Source organism: Miscanthus floridulus, chromosome 7 (assembly GCF_019320115.1).
Source record: "Miscanthus floridulus cultivar M001 chromosome 7, ASM1932011v1, whole genome shotgun sequence".
Taxonomy (NCBI): domain Eukaryota; kingdom Viridiplantae; phylum Streptophyta; class Magnoliopsida; order Poales; family Poaceae; genus Miscanthus; species Miscanthus floridulus.
In genome coordinates this window covers 33,302,137-33,321,031 of record NC_089586.1, presented here as the reverse complement: position 1 = coordinate 33,321,031, position 18,895 = coordinate 33,302,137, and the positions used below count along the sequence as shown (strand labels likewise).

The window sequence follows — 18,895 nt, the reverse complement described above, 5'->3', positions numbered from 1 at the left end:
TTGCTTAGCAAAATTTGGAGAACGCGGGATGTCGATGTCGTTGCTTAGCGAAACTCCATGACTTAGAATAATTCTAAGTGCGGAAGACTGCAGCATAATCAATCTTGTGACCTTTGTTTGTCAAGCTTAGAGATATATTTAGACTTGGGTCCTTAAATAAAGTTTGTAGTACACAAACTATACTACAACTTTTATTTAAGGTCAAACCTTGTATCTTGAATATAAACCATTCTTTTACTTTGGTCAAAGCAGCATCTCGTTAACCCTAGAATTAGAGTTTTCGACCAATTGAGGCCTTTTCTTGACATGTGCTCAACACAAACCCTTCATGACTTTTGTTGTAGAGTTAAATTAGAGTTGTTTGAGCAAGGTTGCAAGGTTTGGTTGACTTCATAGGTTTCCATCCACTTGATAAAGCAATTCCTGCAAAGATATGACTTATCATTTCATGTGACTTTTTGATTCCAAACTTCATGAAACTTTTCTAGCGATCCATATAAATGGGTATTGATGTGAGAGACATGAAGATATTCCAATAACACTAGCCAAGCATATATCTTGAAAAGGGCCTATATGTAAAGCAAGGGTGCAATATCTGAGTTTAGGTTGGGGCTCATTTCCATAGGTTTGACCTTAACATCTTTATCATCACTTAATCTGTCATGTTTGAGCTCAAACCCACTGCTTAACTGGTGACAAACACCTGGGGTGTTACAGCCCTCCCCCCTGAAAGGAATCGCGTCCCGAGATTCGGTGCGAAAGACTTTTAAGGGAAGAGAAACATGTCATCTAGTTTCCAACATCAGTGATACATTAGGCTACTTAACTTCAGAGTATTAGAGAGGCTAATTTGATCATGACACTTTTTGATACTTGCTCTTTGTCGTAAGTTGTTGTCTGAAGAATTTCCTTCGTTGGTGTCCATAAAGCATTGTTACATTGGAAGGAATCCAAGATAGCACTGTCCTACGTACTTCGTCCTCGATGTACGAAGAGTGCTACAAGCGTAGACTAATTACTTGTAACATCTACTTCCCTAGTGGATATAACATAGACCTATGGACTTTGCACTAGATCGCAGTCGGTTGATGAATATTCCTTGCAACGGTGCTATATTTGTTCCCAAGGGTTGAAAAGCAGTTCTCTACTAAAGTGGCTCGAGCACAACTTTTCGTAAAGGATGTGATCATAGATGGGGTAAACATTTGTTGAGGGTATAAGAAGCTAGTTAACCAATATCCAAACTAGTTGTAGCGGTACACTCACTCATACGTCAACTGATGGAAAGCTACATATTGTTCCATGTGTGCAGTGCTCTTTCTCTGATAACAACACTGTATTACCTAAGTCTGTTGAGTGAGCGGTGAATGTGATAGCTGACTCTATTGACTCAGCATTTTTGACGACCATTATTTAAGGGAATTCTCGTATCCAAGCGGCAACAATTATCTGAGTTGTATCTGAGGCAACCCCTTGGGTAAAACACATGGAAGACACCTTAGGTATGTCAGCATTGGAGAACCATTGATGCAGAAGGATGTTAGCGAGGCTTGGAGGGCAACACAAGTTGCAAGTAATCACAAAACTAGGGACTAGTTCACTACCAAGCATGTTAAGTACAATTTGCCTTCGTGGTGCAGTTGCACAGCAAGTTGGGTTTACTTGCATCATAGCAAAACCAACTTTCTTAACTATATTTTGACATCGAGGCTTCCATTCTTAGGCCAATCAATATCTCAAAAACCATAATCCAAAAATCTATGGTTTGACACCTTTCCAATTACTTTCGAATTGTAAGGGCACAATTTGACTTCTAGAACACCTTGACTGCTCACGCATTACTGATCTAAGAGGGCAAAAGCAAGGCACATAGGGGTGCAATTTATCTTCTCAAGGGTATGGAGGGTTGTCTAACAACAATACCCTACAAGTTGTAATTTCTTGGCATGAATTACAACACAACCGTCTAATGCAAAGGATGATCGCAGTCACAGTGAAATTGCAGATTCTGTACTCTTTTGTTTTCTATTCATATCTCACAAACTACTGCTCCAATATGCACAAATTTTGTTGGGCATGTAGATCCATATGTCTTCTAACTACTCACCAAAATTCAACTCAACTGGACACCGTTTGACCATCCAAATAATTCATCTACCAAAACTGCTGTGTTCTGAAATGGCAGCAAACCGAGCCGACAAGATATCTCTCAAGTCTGATGTTTTACTCAACCAATACTCAAACCAACTTAAGACATTGAAGGGCCCTAAGCAAGGAATGAGATCACCAAGTTTGGGGTCAATCCAACTTCGTTTGAGTCACTAATCGTCGGCTTGAAGATAACCGGTTTAGTGCCACAAAATCTGGACAGATTTCGTGTTTTCCCTTTTTTTTGCTTCACACGTTGAGGTGTGTGTTTTGCACTCTCTAACCTTTCTCATAGCAGCAGCAGCCTTTCCCTAGCTGAGGATGGAGGCTAGAGTTTTTCCTCACATGCTCCTCTGGTAACACTTCAACCATCGTTCTAGACAGTAACTTAACTATGCACAAGCATTGGACTTGTGGCTATGTTTTCAGGACACAAAGCATACTCTTCATGGAGGGACTGTCCTATAGAGATAAGGAACCATTCCTATATATCCTTCGGCACTTCGTCCAATAGAGTTTGGACACATGTGTTAGGGGCACCTAGGGCACAAAGATGCTGACTGAAACTAGGGACGTGCTTTCGCTAGCTCTTTACGTAGCCGATACAACGTTTTTACTATCTGTGTGATTATCCAAGATGGAATTGTCTTGATAGCACAGGTTTTGAAAAACAAGGCAGTAGTTACATTACTAACGGCTTGTTGTTTCATTGTTTAACATTGCTCTGTGAGACATATCCTTCATAATTAGCAAAAAGTTGTCACCTAGCTGGAGGTTAAGCTTCCGACTAGTAACTAATCAGTTGTCTCTCAACACTAAAAGTTCTAAATCTGTACTCTTGCCAACAATAGTTGCAATCGAGGCACAAACAGATGGTCGCCATTGAAGTCTGCAGATAAGGAGTCACACTAGAGATGTTGATCTCGACTGTGCGATCAGCATGCACATAATAATCAAGACTTGGATAGCTAAGTCATAATCATAATGTGACGTTCGATTCTTATCTGACTAACAACTTGTCCAACATTAATTGTTGTGTGCCTTTCTGATCCAACAGTGATGACATAAGTTGTTCACTAGGTGACGGACGTCAATACTGGGACAACCAAGTGGAGTCACTTGTCTACCACCTCTTGTAGTCAGTTAATGTTTAAGTCGGTGACCAGTTCTTCAAAGGTTATCCTTTTTGTGACTTCAACCGGAAGCTCTACTACTTTCAGTCTGATATAGGGATCTTCGATAAGATATGGAGAGATAACCAAGGAAGAGCTCATGTGAAAATAACACATCAGTGTAGTTCGGCAATGGATCATGACTAGAAACCTCGATACCAGCGCGCACCCAGCAGCACAACCATGCATCGGCCGCCCACAAGGAGGCCCTAGGTTCCGTCGCGGCACCGTAGATCGCTAATCGTGACACCATTACTGAACATACAACCAAAGTGAAATTTCCAGTGGCACCAATTAGATTGTAAGAACAAACATTGTGCAAAAGAGGGATAGCAAACAAGGATAGTCACAAGGTTAGGAATCAACAAGGAGGCGATCAGAAGATCAAAACATAGCACAAAAGAACATAGCCTAATTGCCGAAGGCAACTATGCAGGAGACTCTTGCTTAATTTCCACAAACGCCTCGTGTCCATCAAAGTGATTACCAGATAAAGATTAACCTAAGATTTGGTCTTGTCGAGCAACAACATAAGATCAAGACTGATAAACATCTAGAGACTTGAAAGAGTTGGAGACAAAATACACGAGATTCGAGGGACAGAGCCATTGCACTGACTAGAGATTCAGTTGATAAAGCAATGACATGATCTGCGAGTAAAAGGTTCCAAAGCCAGGGCAGATAGCGATTATCGTTGCACCAGATTATCAGTAGGAGAAGGAGCAATGAGATCTAACAAGGATTTTTGTAGTAGGGTCCTCCCACACAGGAGCGGAACAACCATGAAATATGCAAGCATTTAAGCTTGGGCCTAAGGTCGAGCAAAGGCATGGATAAAGGTCTTCGTAGCGCAACGTTCAAGGCTAGCAACCACATGTATAGGCTTAGGTTCCTAAGAGAGAACTTAATTGGAGACGACAACCATAAGATTATCAAAACTTGGACGCTACTCCAGGATAGCGCTCTTCCACACTCATATGCTTACCGAGGACAAAAGGGTGACAACTACGGCACTACCTAGATAACGAGCATCCATACCACATCATAGTTTCAAGCAAGCATTTGAGAGATTCAATCAAATTAGCTTAAGCACAAATACTAAGCACAAGGCTCACACACATAATAAGCATTTACCAGACAAGATTTAACTACAAGCTTGGCCCAAAACCAAAGCAAGCTAAAGCATCCACTTAGTATATGCATAGAAAACTGAACTGCAGTACAGTAGGCACATGTTTCAGGCATAACTGAAGTTGTAGGCATCAAACAAAGGTGATCCTAGACTTTAGGTAAAGCTTATTAAGTTGTCTATAACTTTCTTATTATCATATTAAGATGACCCTACAGCTAACAAGACCAAACAAGACATCTCTGCCCAGAATTGGACATATTCTGTCATTCCATTTTGCAAGCTCATAACTAGAGATTTAGATAACCAAAAGCAGTGCTATTAGACATTTTGGAAAGCTTAGAAAAATTACTATACTTCTCCTACCATTTCCAAGAAATAATTCTATATGCACACAGATAAAACAAACCAAATATTCAAATCTGTTCAGAACATAAGCAAAACCTGACAACCAACTTCTAAAATTCATAACTCCTAAACCATAAGTCCTGGGGTCATGAAATTTTAGGACAAGCAAGATACAAAAGTTAGCTACGACTTTGGTATTCTCCATAACTATAGAAAACACCGTTATGACCATGAAAACATCACTACTACAGAAACTGTTCAAGCAGCCAACGTCCCACAAGCAAAACAAAACTTGCCTTTGTTCTACTTAACAAGAGAGCACACAAACATGTTATTCTAGCAGCTCTAAACATTGTTACCTTAGACCAACAATAAATTAATTTTAGTCATAGGAATCCCAAGTACTTAAGTGAGGCCTAAAGCATTTGCAAAAGCTTGTAAGAACAACATACCCACCACTTGGCTAAACTAGAGGACATTTATAGGTTTAAACATGTAACCACAATTATTTCTAGCAAGGCTAAGCACACACTTTTCTCAAGAACTTCCTATTCAAGCAACATGGAACAAGGCATTTTGTCTAGCTTCACATAGGGAAGATAGCAACATCACATTGATCACAAGTTACTTAGTATTAGAACAAGGTGAGGGAAGCATATTTATGCACAAGCACAATCATGATGCATGCTCGTCCTATTTGTCCTCACAAAATTGCCAGCCTAAGGTGGCAATCCCATTCTATGTCGGTGGCATAACACGTACTCTCTCGATATATAGCTAGTCGTCAGCTACATTCAATCTACGCATTCGTGGTTAGCGTACCTGCAGGCAAATTCATTGTAGCCCATCCCACAAGAGATAAATAAGCACACAATGAAAGCAGTAAACTAAGATACTCTCCATATATGCATCCCTAGATGTATATACTTCGATATCTATAGCTACCCGATAAATATACCCGCAATTAAGTATCTTCATATATACATGGGTGTAACATGTAAATATTCCAGTAACCATAGCTAACTTTCCCCTAGACCGACAGTTGGATGGTCATGCTCTCACAACTCACACTTACCTGGACGTAGAGGCAATTGATCCATACATTACCATTCAAACGAATGGCATCCATACAATAGCACGCCGTATGAACGACGAAAGTAAAAACACCCATGTTAGTACTTAGATAGCCACCTAATAGTCCTTAACTGGGCATAAAGGAGGATGTCGCAAGCATAGTTTTGCAAATTAGTTTTGACAAATTTGCCTGTAGCTAAAGTTTTACTTAAAATAGGCTTTTTAAAACTAAAACTTTGTTTTTAAAACAATGTATATGACAGTATTATGCTTAATCTTGCTCTGATGCCAGCTGTAATAGAACCGCCCAATTTATACAAGATCAAGTACGGCTGTCCCCGCTAACACGTTGACACGCGCATACTTTCACTCATATAAACCCGGTAGTCCGTCGAGTGTCCCAAAAGACCTCGGTAAATTAACATCACAACCAAGATCGCGTGATTAAGCAAATACACATCACATACATAGGATTGCAGCGGAAATAATATTATAAATGGGTTCACCAATAAAAGTACGAGTTTGGGTTTCAAAACCGCTTAGTGAAAACAACATAGCTTTCAAATGATTACATTAATATAAGTTCCAAATATATTGCTAGCATAAGTGACATCATCCGACAAAAGCATATAGATGAGAAGTAACTATAGAATCACCGAGCCACCAGCGGTTAGCCATCATCTTCATAGGCCGAGAACTTCACCTGCAACATGGTGGGATAAACCCTGAGTACGAGAAGGTACTCAGCTAGACTTACCCGTCAAAACCAAAAATAAAGGACACCAAGGGTCATGCAAGGCTTATGAGGTGGGCTAGCTTGACACAGTTGCATAAAAGAGCTTATGAATATAGTGACCAATTTAAACTTAGCATCAAGTTTATCATCATTTATCTGTCCACTAGATTAGCACCTGTACTAGAGCACTCACTTATTAGGAGCAAACAATATTAACCATAGCAGGTATAATAAGGCTGTCATCATCATACCATCATTCCTGAACCATTATGTTATTTAGTGTATCTATTTTGGAGATAAGCCCGTCAAGTTCTCACTAACCGGTGAGAGACGACGACTCGAATCGAATTACAACTCAGCTGAGGGGGTATTCCTAACTCTCACCCTGGCATACTTTGCAAGGGTAGCCGTGGGTCACCTTTGGGACAACTCAGGAACCAAATTCGTGGGTTCGATCAGCGCCAGCACTCTTAGGGATTACCCTTCTGCTAGGACGATCAGGACTTTTAAATCACCTGCCCTTGGACTCACACCTACGGCTCCCTTTCGAGGCATACTTTATACTTATCGACTCTCGGCCTAAGGTGAGCTACTCGGCTTCGTGGTCGGTCTCCGGACCCGGCCAACTAAGAGAGAGGCATGCTTTCAACATGAACAGGAAAGGCTCCAAGATTCGGTCCTTAAGCGACACAGACGGAGTCACTACCAACCGGCAAGCCTCCGCCCGGTCTTCAATTCAAATTAAGACAAGTTCTTTTCGACGATAGCAAATATAGCCAACCGTGCCATATGTATATCCCTATAGCTCGTAGGTGACAGGAAATCACCTGACTTCTACCGTGTTTAAGCAGGGCTAAGCACTACACGAGCCTGAGCTACATAGGATTCCGGGTATCAATATCTGGACAAGGATTGGATAACCAATGCAGCAAGTGTTTGCATCCAACACCTAACTTAATGCAACAATATATATGTAACAATAATACTTTAATTGCATTTCGGAAATTAGGAGGCTTAATATGCTCTGGGGCTTGCCTAGGATCCGACACAAGTCAGTTCAGTTAGCTTGCACCGTTATGGTGACATCTCCGGTCCTAGCACTTGCTTAGTCCTTTCATCTTCGGGATATATCCACCAAACCAAATCTTCGGGTTTGGCTCCAACATCGCATCCTTCACGTGGTGCATCTAGCGTATCTAGATGAGATGCAATATACCAGTGCATAAATATGAAGAATAGTACCATGAGACGCATCACAAAATAGCAAGCAAGACAAGCATAGTTTACACTAACACACTTAAGTACTTTGCGATGCTTAACTTAAATATCACACAATCTATCATGCTAAGATGGCAAAGAAGACGACAACATCAAGCATGACACAAGTTTCCCAAGATCTTAGGTGCTCTAACTCAGTCATCATTCAAGGCATAAGTCACACTTAACAATATACAAGCAAACACTATAATTGGAATCTGCCAATTTCTGGACATGCAAACAGCAGCTACAAGATTTATCTATAACTGGAGTTACACAAATCCAAATGACTTGAAGAAGACATTTTGGAAAGCTTATGAAATTATCTACATTTCATCTATAACCATCACAGCATGATTCCTAAGTTAAGTTGGTCGAAATTATACCTTTACAGAAACTGGTTCATACAAAACAGAGAGCAACAAATCATGTATTCTAACTTTAAACACTTGTAACTCAAACACTACTCGGTCAAATGATACCAAATTTTAACAGCAGCTAGATACATAAATTATCTACAACTTTTGTATAAACAAGTTTCACAACAAAGCACATTGTCATGAAGAACTTTGCTAAGTTACCAGATCTATCCATAAACCACATTTGCAAGAAAATAAATATTAACTTATGTTGCAAACACATAATTAGGCAAAACCAACTTTACCAACATGTCACACATGACTAAAGAACACCAGAAAACCTAGTGTCCATGACCAAATAAATTCTTTTAATGCATTTCTTAATTTATTTTAGATAACAAGGTGACTTAATGAACATATACCAAAAGTATACAATAAATTCTACAAAAATTACAGTGGATCACATATCCTCTCAATAGTCAACTGTACAAATTTAACTCCATTTGAATATGTATAGCAACCTCTATGAAAAAGACAAGTTGCTAAAGCAAGAAATCATGTGAGAGCGAGATAAACCAATAACTCACTCATACTTCATCCAATATTCATGAAATTTTTACCACACATCAACTATCACATGAGTAGCATGCCACAAAAATTTCACTTCATTTGGAGCCCTAGATCTGCAGTTATGGAAAATAACAAATTCAACTAGCATTACAACCTTACTGCACAAATCTATTTTTACCGCAAAATATTGAAACTAAAACATGTCATATTATAGATCTAATGCATAGAGAATTTCACAAGGATTCCAAAAAGTCCTCATTTGCTATTTTACGAATTTCCTATGAATTACTATGAATTTCCAAAGATTCAGCAAATTTACTGCAAATAGGTCTTTGTCGGCACTATTCAATTGAGTCACAGACTTCGCAGTTAGATCCCTCCCTTTCTTTAAATTCTTGCGCGAGGTCCCTGGTTTTCTTCCTCACAGCGGCAAAGCAAGGAGCCTGGCCGGCTCGCGGCTCCGGCAGCCGTAGCCATCACCGGCGGCGGTGGAGTGGCGGGGAGGACCAGGCGTCCCGCTAGCACCCGCTGGTGGCCTCGGGTGGCCGAGAGGCGGCCCGAGGTGGACCGGCCATGTGCACCGGTGGTCAAAAGCGACGGCGGCCGGTGACTGCAGTGCTCCCAGCGTGGTTTTGGACGGCGAGCACGAGCACGGCGTGCAGGAGAGGGAGGCAAAGCTGATGGCGTTGCTTGTGAGGAGCGAGGGGGCTGAGAGGGGAAAACAACCGCGACAGTGGGGCTTCGCTCATCTGCCATGGTAGGCGAGATAGCGAGAGGGAGCGAAGGGCGAGAGGGAGGCCGAGCGAGTGAGCCAGAGAGAGCTGAGGGCGCCAGGTCTCCGTTTTCACGAGCACGGTCGTGAGGTGGCGAGCGGCGGGCGCACCAGAGAGCCACGCGGCAGCGGCGCACAGCCATGGTGGGGCGCGAGCTCTGCATGGCTACCACGTGCTCCCCCTTTGGGGAATTTCCCAGAACACCTGGCAGGCGACGACGTGGCCACATTAGAACCAAGTTTTGGGCATCTTCGGGGCATATTCGGTTCTAGTCGCCTTAAGCAAAGTGGCTGATCTCTAAGTCCTCTCCAACATTCGTTTAGGGTAATTGGCCATTAGGGCTGCAGGTTAGTGGCTAATTAAGCCCCAAAATGACAGTGTCAGTGCCTTGATAGCGGTTAAGTAAACGCAAAATTGAGGACCAAAACGGAGTCAAACTTAGTGCAACTTTTTGTATGCTCTTCTCCAATACATAACCTTCAACTTTTATTTTTGGACCAACTCAAGTTGCTTAGCAAAATTTGGAGAACGCGGGATGTCGATGTCGTTGCTTAGCGAAACTCCATGACTTAGAATAATTCTAAGTGCGGAAGACTGCAGCAGAATCAATCTTGTGACCTTTGTTTGTCAAGCTTAGAGATATATTTAGACTTGGGTCCTTAAATAAAGTTTGTAGTACACAAACTATACTACAACTTTTATTTAAGGTCAAACCTTGTATCTTGAATATAAACCATTCTTTTACTTTGGTCAAAGCAGCATCTCGTTAACCCTAGAATTAGAGTTTTCGACCAATTGAGGCCTTTTCTTGACATGTGCTCAACACAAACCCTTCATGACTTTTGTTGTAGAGTTAAATTAGAGTTGTTTGAGCAAGGTTGCAAGGTTTGGTTGACTTCATAGGTTTCCACCCACTTGATAAAGCAATTCCTGCAAAGATATGACTTATCATTTCATGTGACTTTTTGATTCCAAACTTCATGAAACTTTTCCAGTGATCCATATAAATGGGTATTGATGTGAGAGACATGAAGATATTCCAATAACACTAGCCAAGCATATATCTTAAAAAGGGCCTATATGTAAAGCAAGGGTGCAATATCTGAGTTTAGGTTGGGGCTCATTTCCATAGGTTTGACCTTGACATCTTCATCATCACTTAATCTGTCATGTTTGAGCTCAAACCCACTGCTTAACTGGTGACAAACACCTGGGGTGTTACAGCCCTCCCCCCTGAAAGGAATCGCGTCCCGAGATTCGGTGCGAAAGACTTTTAAGGGAAGAGAAACATGTCATCTAGTTTCCAACATCAGTGATACATTAGGCTACTTAACTTCAGAGTATTAGAGAGGCTAATTTGATCATGACACTTTTTGATACTTGCTCTTTGTCGTAAGTTGTTGTCTGAAGAATTTCCTTCGTTGGTGTCCATAAAGCATTGTTACATTGGAAGGAATCCAAGATAGCACTGTCCTACGTACTTCGTCCTCGATGTACGAAGAGTGCTACAAGCGTAGACTAATTACTTGTAACATCTACTTCCCTAGTGGATATAACATAGACCTATGGACTTTGCACTAGATCGCAGTCGGTTGATGAATATTCCTTGCAACGGTGTTATATTTGTTCCCAAGGGTTGAAAAGCAGTTCTCTACTAAAGTGGCTCGAGCACAACTTTTCGTAAAGGATATGATCATAGATGGGGTAAACATTTGTTGAGGGTATAAGAAGCTAGTTAACCAATATCCAAACTAGTTGTAGCGGTACACTCACTCATACGTCAACTGAGGGGGTAAACAACTGTTCACTAGAACAATCTACTACTAACTGCTAATTCTCTTCATCTATTGATGAGATCACTGGTGTCTGTTGATGAGATCACTAACAAAATTCTCACCGCCACGTTTGGCACTAGTCCCCTGCCGCGCTAACCCGGCGGCTTCACATGGATGTCTCTATGCCTCCCTTTCCTCCCTGGTCCTCCCACGGCCGACGACGGCCCTGCTGCCTCTGCCTGCCTTACCCAAGCCCCTTTCTAAGCCAAACACTGCTGCCTCTGCCTGCCTTACCCAAGCCCCTCAAATGATTGTCCCTATCGCCCCACCACTCCACCCCTGCCGCCTCCGCCTGCCTCCCCCAAGCCATTTCTAATCCTGCAGTGCCTAAACCCAAACCCAAATTCTTGGTGGGTGCGACAGTGGCACTTGAAATCGATCTCGATTTCAGGCACCCAAACCCAAAATCGCACCACCACCACCACCACCAACTACAAACAGAAGATGCATCAGAAGCAACGGGATATCTTCTAAATGGAAAATAGCGATGAATCTCGAGTTTCATACTGAAGACAACTTGTACCATTCCAACCTAAATGAATCAAGTAAAAGCACACTAAATAGGCTGCGCCCTTAATTGATTATACAAGCAATCGTCTCTTGCCGACTCGACAAACTATGAAGAGGACAAATCTAGCTGCAGAACAGTAAATAAGCTACAACAGGGTTCTTGCAGGTTATTCAGCTTTGTTCCTCGGTCTCATTAGCCTCCCTCTCTTCTGCAGCCGCTGCCATCAGCTCATCAAATTTCTCCGTCTTGCCAAGCAATATTTCAATCTGCGCATTATAAGAGTATAAGAAAGGAGTCCAACTTGACCTAAAAAAAAAGAAAGGAGTCCAACAAATAAACTTGAAAATGTGCAACCATTGACCACGGGAAGAACATTTACCTTGGCCTTCTGGAGAGTTCGGGGCCTAGTTTCGTCTTTGACATCAACAGTAGATGTCATGATCTCTGCATGTGATTCTCGAAGGTTAGGATGAAAGAGAACAGAACTCTATGAACATTTACTTTATTACAAACAAGACTCACTCTTCTCGACAGCAAGGCCATTATTTTTCAGAATTTCTGCTACTGTCACCACCGTTGCAATGGCTGAAAAGAGTAAATAAAAGATAAAAGTTAGCAGGTTCAGTAGTGCAAAAAGAGCAAACGCAATAGGAAAATGATTCATCATAAAACAATGCCTGAAGTGTAAATTAACATAACATATAAATGCAAATTTGAGCTTAGAAATTGTTTGCAACAGAACTGATGGCAAAATGCTATACATGATGACTAAATCAAGTTGTAGCCAAAGTAGAATGGCGGATTGCAACAACTGAGGACAAGATTTCAACCATAACTCTAATCAGCAAGCTATGAGGGCACTAGTTTTTGTGATCACATAAACTGGAAGTTCCAGAACTCTAAAACAACTTCACCTAGTTTTAGAGAAACAACCACCCCCACAATTGATCCAACGATTGTCAGGAACACTCTTCCATGTTCTATCAGAGAAGCTAACCACAACTAATTAAAAACCAAAGTTACTTTCTATGTTTGAACCGTGGCCTTGGGAGGCAATATTGATGTGTTCAGGGGATCCTAGGCCGAAGAACGCATGAAACCCAGTCCTGACCCAAGCTTTTTAAGGCACACATATGCCCCATTATATACTATATAAGCCTTTAATGCCACCTCGCACTACCGTATGGCCCAAATTCACCACCCACTTCTGTGGCCAATTCCATACCATCTACTGCATGTCTGTATGCCACATTAGTTCCCAGACAAGCTCACCGCTGTCCTCGTGTGGATACACTCTCACACCATGAGGAAACACCTGCCATGGATTGTGCCAATATGGACTAGGGTTATCCGAGCGCTAGTTGCTTCGCATTTACTCTGCATCTGCCACTTGTTCTCTAGGTAAAGAATAATACTACAATGAGCTATCTGCCCACAGATGTAAAATTAACGAAAGTTGTGCCGTGGACATATACATAAATACTCCTGGACATATACAATGAGTATATATGATAATCAAAAAAGAAAGATGGGTACTAAACCAGTAAACACGTACCAAAGTAACCATCTACACATCTGGCAAGTACAAAGATACCACACATTGACAATCATGTACATAGGATGGAATAATGAATCAATGCTACACATCTTTCCACAAACCTTCTACAAAACCTCAATCACTCGCAGGCATAGCTATGAGGAGATTTAAATATAACAAATAAACGGAAAAACTTCAGGAGGCAAAAGATTTACCCATGCCGAGGGCCGACAGCTCCACTTCGTTGTGCAGTTGCATGTACCTCTGCACAAGAACAACATCAGACAGCAGATTAGGCCTCCGTTTGCATCCTCTATACTCGGGAATACGCTCAAATCCAGTCAAATCGCCGGCAAATACATCTCGTCAGGCAAAACCCCAACTAAAGGGAAACCCTTTTATTTAGCTTTATATAAACCCCGCGAACAAATCGAAATCCTAACCACAAGCAATCGCAAATAACCGCAAACTCTTGTGTTATCCTCCACCGCGAAAGAGAAGATTGGGATTATTTTCCCCCCTCCTCACCTTGGCGAGGTTGACATAGAAGAAGAGGGGCTTCTTGGTGTTGGAGACCTGGATGCGGTTCTTCTTGTGCTCCTCCGCCCCGGCACCGGCACCGGCCGCAGCTCCTCCGCCCGAGATGCTGAGGTTGCTCACGGCCTCGGTGACCTCCTCCATCGCCGTCGCCGCGAGGAAACTTGAGAGCTTGGTGACGCGCGAGAGAGGCAACGGGATTCGGCGGCGATGGATGGAATTGGAAGGGAAGCCCTGTCGCTGCCGCGTTTTATACGGGGTAGGGTTACGGGCTTACGGCGGTCGGCGGGGTCACCGGTTATTTCTTTTTGCCTAAAATAGGGTCCGTATCCAGCACCGGCTCAGGGCCTGTTCGTGTTTATGGAGCAAATATAATAGCATGTTATAAGCCGGCTGAACGTTGATGTAAAAAAAAGAGGAGAAAAAAGAGAGAAGAAATGGGCTATAAGTTTATAGTTGATTTAGACATAAAATCATGAAACTCTGAGATAGGTGGGCCATGTATTAACATCGAAGAGCTAACTACTGTACGATTAGGCTGAGAGGTAGGTTGCTAGGATCAGCAGCGGGCTATATTATTAGCCTGGCTCCTAAGAGCAACTCTAACAGATGTGCTAAAATAAATAGCTAAATTTTATAGTTTAGCTCTTTTATAAAATATAGACTCCTAAAAAAAGAAGAGTTTTCCAACAGAGTTGCTATTTCTCATCTTGTATATTAAAAAATTGCAATGTCACCAACTACTATGGATCTATTCCTGACGTTTAAAACTTTCCACGGACATATTCTTTCGAACTCGTCCGCAGCAACGTCCTGGCGGCTCTGCCCCTTCGCGTGAATAGAAGACTCCATGCGTTCTAGGCTCCTAGCAGCGATATCGCCATTGTGTGCGTCACCAGCACGAGACGCTAATCTCAGTGGCGACAGGCTGCTGCTACCCTGCAGGTGTTTCGACCCATCATCGTGTTTGTTGCTTTGCTTGATATCAGATGAGTAGATACATTGTTCATGTATCAACATATATATATATATATAGGGAGAGACTATTCAGCAGCCGGCTACAAAATAAGTTATTCTGTAGCCACCTCTATTTACCATAATTTTATATACTAATTTACCATAATGTCAATACATATTTACGATAGTTGGGTTACTATAACACATGGGAATATTTACCATAACGTTATAGTAAACCACTTAGTAAGGAGTTACTGTAAATCTCATAAATTAACATAGTAATTATCGTAACTCAAAGTGGCTACAGAATAAGTTATTCTATGGCCAGCTACAGAATAGTAGTTCTATATATATATATATATATATATATATATATATATATATATATATATATATATATATATATATATATATATATCCTTTACAGAGTAATATAGATAACAAGGTTCATGCAAGGACATTAATCACTCCGATATGCTGTGAACTAAAATGTTTCAGAAAATTAGACATATCTCACACTATGCCTAAATCTAAAAATTGAAGATCATGGTAGTACTAATTTTGAAGCCGTCTTGCAAGTATTTTCTTCCGTTAATCATCGTAAAACTGTTGCTGTCTTGTTGACATGGTGCTCGTATCAATATTCATAATTCTTTTTTCTTCTGGATCCCGCTCGAAATCAAAATTTTCTTTGTCTAAGTTTTATTCTTTCTTCCTACAAGGCAAGGGCTTTTTGGCACACTCTTGTTTCTTCAACTCCCTCTCCTCTTTCTTCAATTCCTTCTCAGCATCCATCTCTTTCTTCTTTGCTAATAAATAATCCAAAGCTTCAACGCTTGAACGCTGCTTTAATTTTTGCTTTTCCTTCTTAGTCCCTGTAGGCCTCTCCACTATGGTTATTGTGGTTTGAGTCTCAGCTACAGTACCAGTGACAGGGTCTGGTGCATCAGTAGCAGGAGTTGAACTAGCAGTGGTCTTTTGCTTTTTGCTAAATGGTTTCTGAGGTCCAGTTGGTTGGCGCCTATTCGTCCACTTCGAGTGGTCTTTGAGCTTTTTTCAGCAATGTATGTACTGGAATGTCCTGTGCAATGGGTCATCATTCTTGTACATAGTTAATGTGTTTGCTTGCTGCAATGGGAAACAAAGATGACACATGAGATTCAGCAAAAACATATAGGAAATTAGCATGTGAAGGTAGGTTATCTAACCTTGTCATCAACAGATGCACCACTCTAATTTTGGACCTCTACCTTCGAAACACAGCCACTCTAATTTTTTTCTTCGTGGCGGTTAGTTTTTTCGTGCGAGATGCTCACCCATCCATCTCGCGGTGCCCCACCGGTGACCCCTATTGTTCTGTTTGCTGCTCATGTGGCCCTCGTTCGTTCTGAGGATTATCCTCAGATTTCCGAGGACCTCGTCAAGCTTGAGATTGAAACCCCATTTGTCATTAGATTTGGGACAAAATGAAGGGGAAGAGGGCTAAGCTGACTATGCCCCGACTCCGATTCTCCTCCACCTCCCATGGCAATCGCAACACAAACAAGAAGGAGATGATGGATCCTCAGCATGTTCGTCGTAACTTCACATGGGGCATCAACAACAATACCCTCACACACACACACACACACACACACACACACACACACACACACACACACACACACACACACACACACACACACACACACACACACACACACACACACACACACATATATATATATATATGATTATGGCGGTGGTGATCTTCAATGCTCTGTTGCAATTCCAAAAGCTGGCAAGTGTCTCTATGGATAATCCTATCACTTTTGTCTGGAGGATGAGCTCATTCATCTGCACACACAATTGTTCTTCCTGATTGTGTCTATAAGAACTACAATGGGCATCATTGCTATATTCTCCCACGTCTTCATTGGTATCCTCTTAGCCTTTGTAGCAAGCCTTGTCAGCCAACTCACTGGGATGGAAGCTATACACATCGCCACAGCTTGGGCCAGCAGAATCTTTGGGTACTCCCTTGCTGAGTACCGTCAGCGCATTGGGATAGGAAATGCGGCAAATGTAGTAGTTACACTAATCCCGAATAATCAAAGCAAGAAATAGAAAAAGGTTAAAGATGTATACAAATTGTGTGTTCACTCTAAGCTTAGTCGCTTAGTCATCATTTGCTTGGTGACACAATTGGTGTGGCTGGTATTCTTCCATGCCTACGATGATGTCTATTACATGGTGTTGGAGCTTTCGGTTTTGATATGGTGGATTTTGTATTTCTACTTATTGATCATTTCACCATTAATGTTGCATAGAGTGATTATCTCTACTGAGTACATGTGCCCCATCATATCATTCCATATTGGATAATGCCCACCAGTCTCTTCTACTTCCTTATAAGTCATGTGGTTTAGGTGTATTACTTTACGCTGTAGATGTTGATCATTGCTGTTGTCCTTGGTTTTATCCTGTCAATACATTCTCACTATTTGCAACTGGTAGTAGGAGGTAGAAGGAAGAATCTAAAAATGCCAATACTTTTGAGGAACACTGCTTTTGTTGCTCGACGTGTTGGGGCTACTATTGCTGAAATAGTGAGATTACTGCTCATGTTAGAGAAGATATTAGGGTCGCTGATAGAAATAGTGATATTATTGTTATTGTTAGAAAGGATATCACTTCTTCTGTTGAACATAGTGAGATTATAGCCGAAGCAAGAGAGGATGCCCCTATTCTTGCTAGGAATAGTGAGTGTACTGCTACTGTTGAAGAGGATGTCACAACTACTATTGAAGTGAAGCTTACTACTATCCCATCCAAGCAAATTAAGAGTAAAGAGCCGTGTGTTGTATATTAAGCAAGTTCTGTAGAGAAATGGCATATTGGGACCGTGCTGAATGTTTTTCCATGCCTGGGCAAGATGAATCAATATCAAAGGTCTGTATCCTACTATCTCCTCTACACTTATTGATGTGGACTTGTTTATTAGTATTGTCTACTAGTTGGTAGTTAGTACTGCTTGATGTATATCACTTATCCCATTGTTCAAGACTGAATTTGATTGGGTCTTGTGATTGGTGCCATATTTCTATTATGAAAGTTCAATAGTCAAGCCCTTCTAATTTTTCATCTTTTGTTCTCTTTAATACTTTTCATCTGCTTGTCGTACAAAATAGTTCTTTGATGTTCCCTTGGCAAAAGAATCTATTTACTTTTATGAATAGTTGACATAGAAGGCAGTTGAATTTGATGGTTGTTGATGGCGTGGATCAACATGTTGGTTTGGGACCGAACATAGAGAGAAGAGAGCGATAGAGAGTGTGGCAAACGAATCGAGGGCCAAGTCCCCTCCCCTTTTATAGGGAATGTGGGAAGGGAGGTTTTTATTATTTCTCCTAGTAGGGCTTGTATTTTACAATAGAGCCTCTAGGGGCTATATATGGACCCTAAAGCTTATCTTACAAGCCCATAAGCTATGTAATTGGGCCCTAAAAACACTAATGGGGTTCCTAACATATAATACACCCCCAATAGTAGCCCCTCAGCTATTCGGTTTTGATCGAAATTACAATACCTAATAGCTGAATACAATTAAGTGTGGCCCAATTACAACTCGTCCTGACATGCAGCTCTTGTCTATATGGAGAAGTCTATGAATGGTTTTATTTTTAGCTAGTCTTCAGCCAGTCTTCGTTGTTAACCTTCGCCTGGACCTCCATGACCTTATTTTTGGCAGCTTGCTTCTTGGTATGGCCTTCATCCCTTGACACCTAATTTTTATAATTGAGCCTTCGTTGACGACATTGATGTAGTCGAAGTAGGTGAAGTAATGATGTAGTCTAAGTAGGCGAAGTAGTCACAGATGATCACGACACATCTTCAAGCTTTCACTCATGGGTGCCAGTCAAAGCTTTTGTCTTCAGACAGATTGGTTGTCCAATGCGCTCATCGCCAGCTC

At 41.5% G+C, this 18,895-nt stretch overlaps 1 protein-coding gene across 1 annotated transcript; it reads right to left on the bottom strand.

Annotated features, from left to right (window-relative positions):
- Nucleotides 1-11,850: 11,850 nt before the first annotated feature.
- LOC136463003 (uncharacterized protein At2g34160-like) lies at nt 11,851-14,266 on the bottom strand. Its single transcript, XM_066462056.1, has 5 exons — nt 13,978-14,266; nt 13,665-13,713; nt 12,435-12,497; nt 12,292-12,356; nt 11,851-12,178 (listed from the first exon to the last, which is right to left on the bottom strand). The coding sequence occupies exons 1-5, from the start codon at nt 14,128-14,130 to the stop codon at nt 12,083-12,085; spliced, it is 426 nt and encodes a 141-aa protein (XP_066318153.1). The 5' UTR covers nt 14,131-14,266; the 3' UTR covers nt 11,851-12,082.
- Between the last annotated feature and the right edge of the window lie 4,629 nt (nt 14,267-18,895).

What these genes read in the sequence shown, in the direction of transcription:
- LOC136463003 (XM_066462056.1), bottom strand. Translation starts at nt 14,130, where the DNA reads ATGGAGGAGGTCACCGAGGCCGTGAGCAACCTCAGCATCTCGGGCGGA. An exon ending in TCTATGTCAACCTCGCCAAG is followed by an intron (nt 13,714 to 13,977) that starts GTGAGGAGGGGG and finishes GTTCTTGTGCAG; the next exon opens with AGGTACATGCAACTGCACAA. An exon ending in GCTGTCGGCCCTCGGCATGG is followed by an intron (nt 12,498 to 13,664) that starts GTAAATCTTTTG and finishes TACTCTTTTCAG; the next exon opens with CCATTGCAACGGTGGTGACA.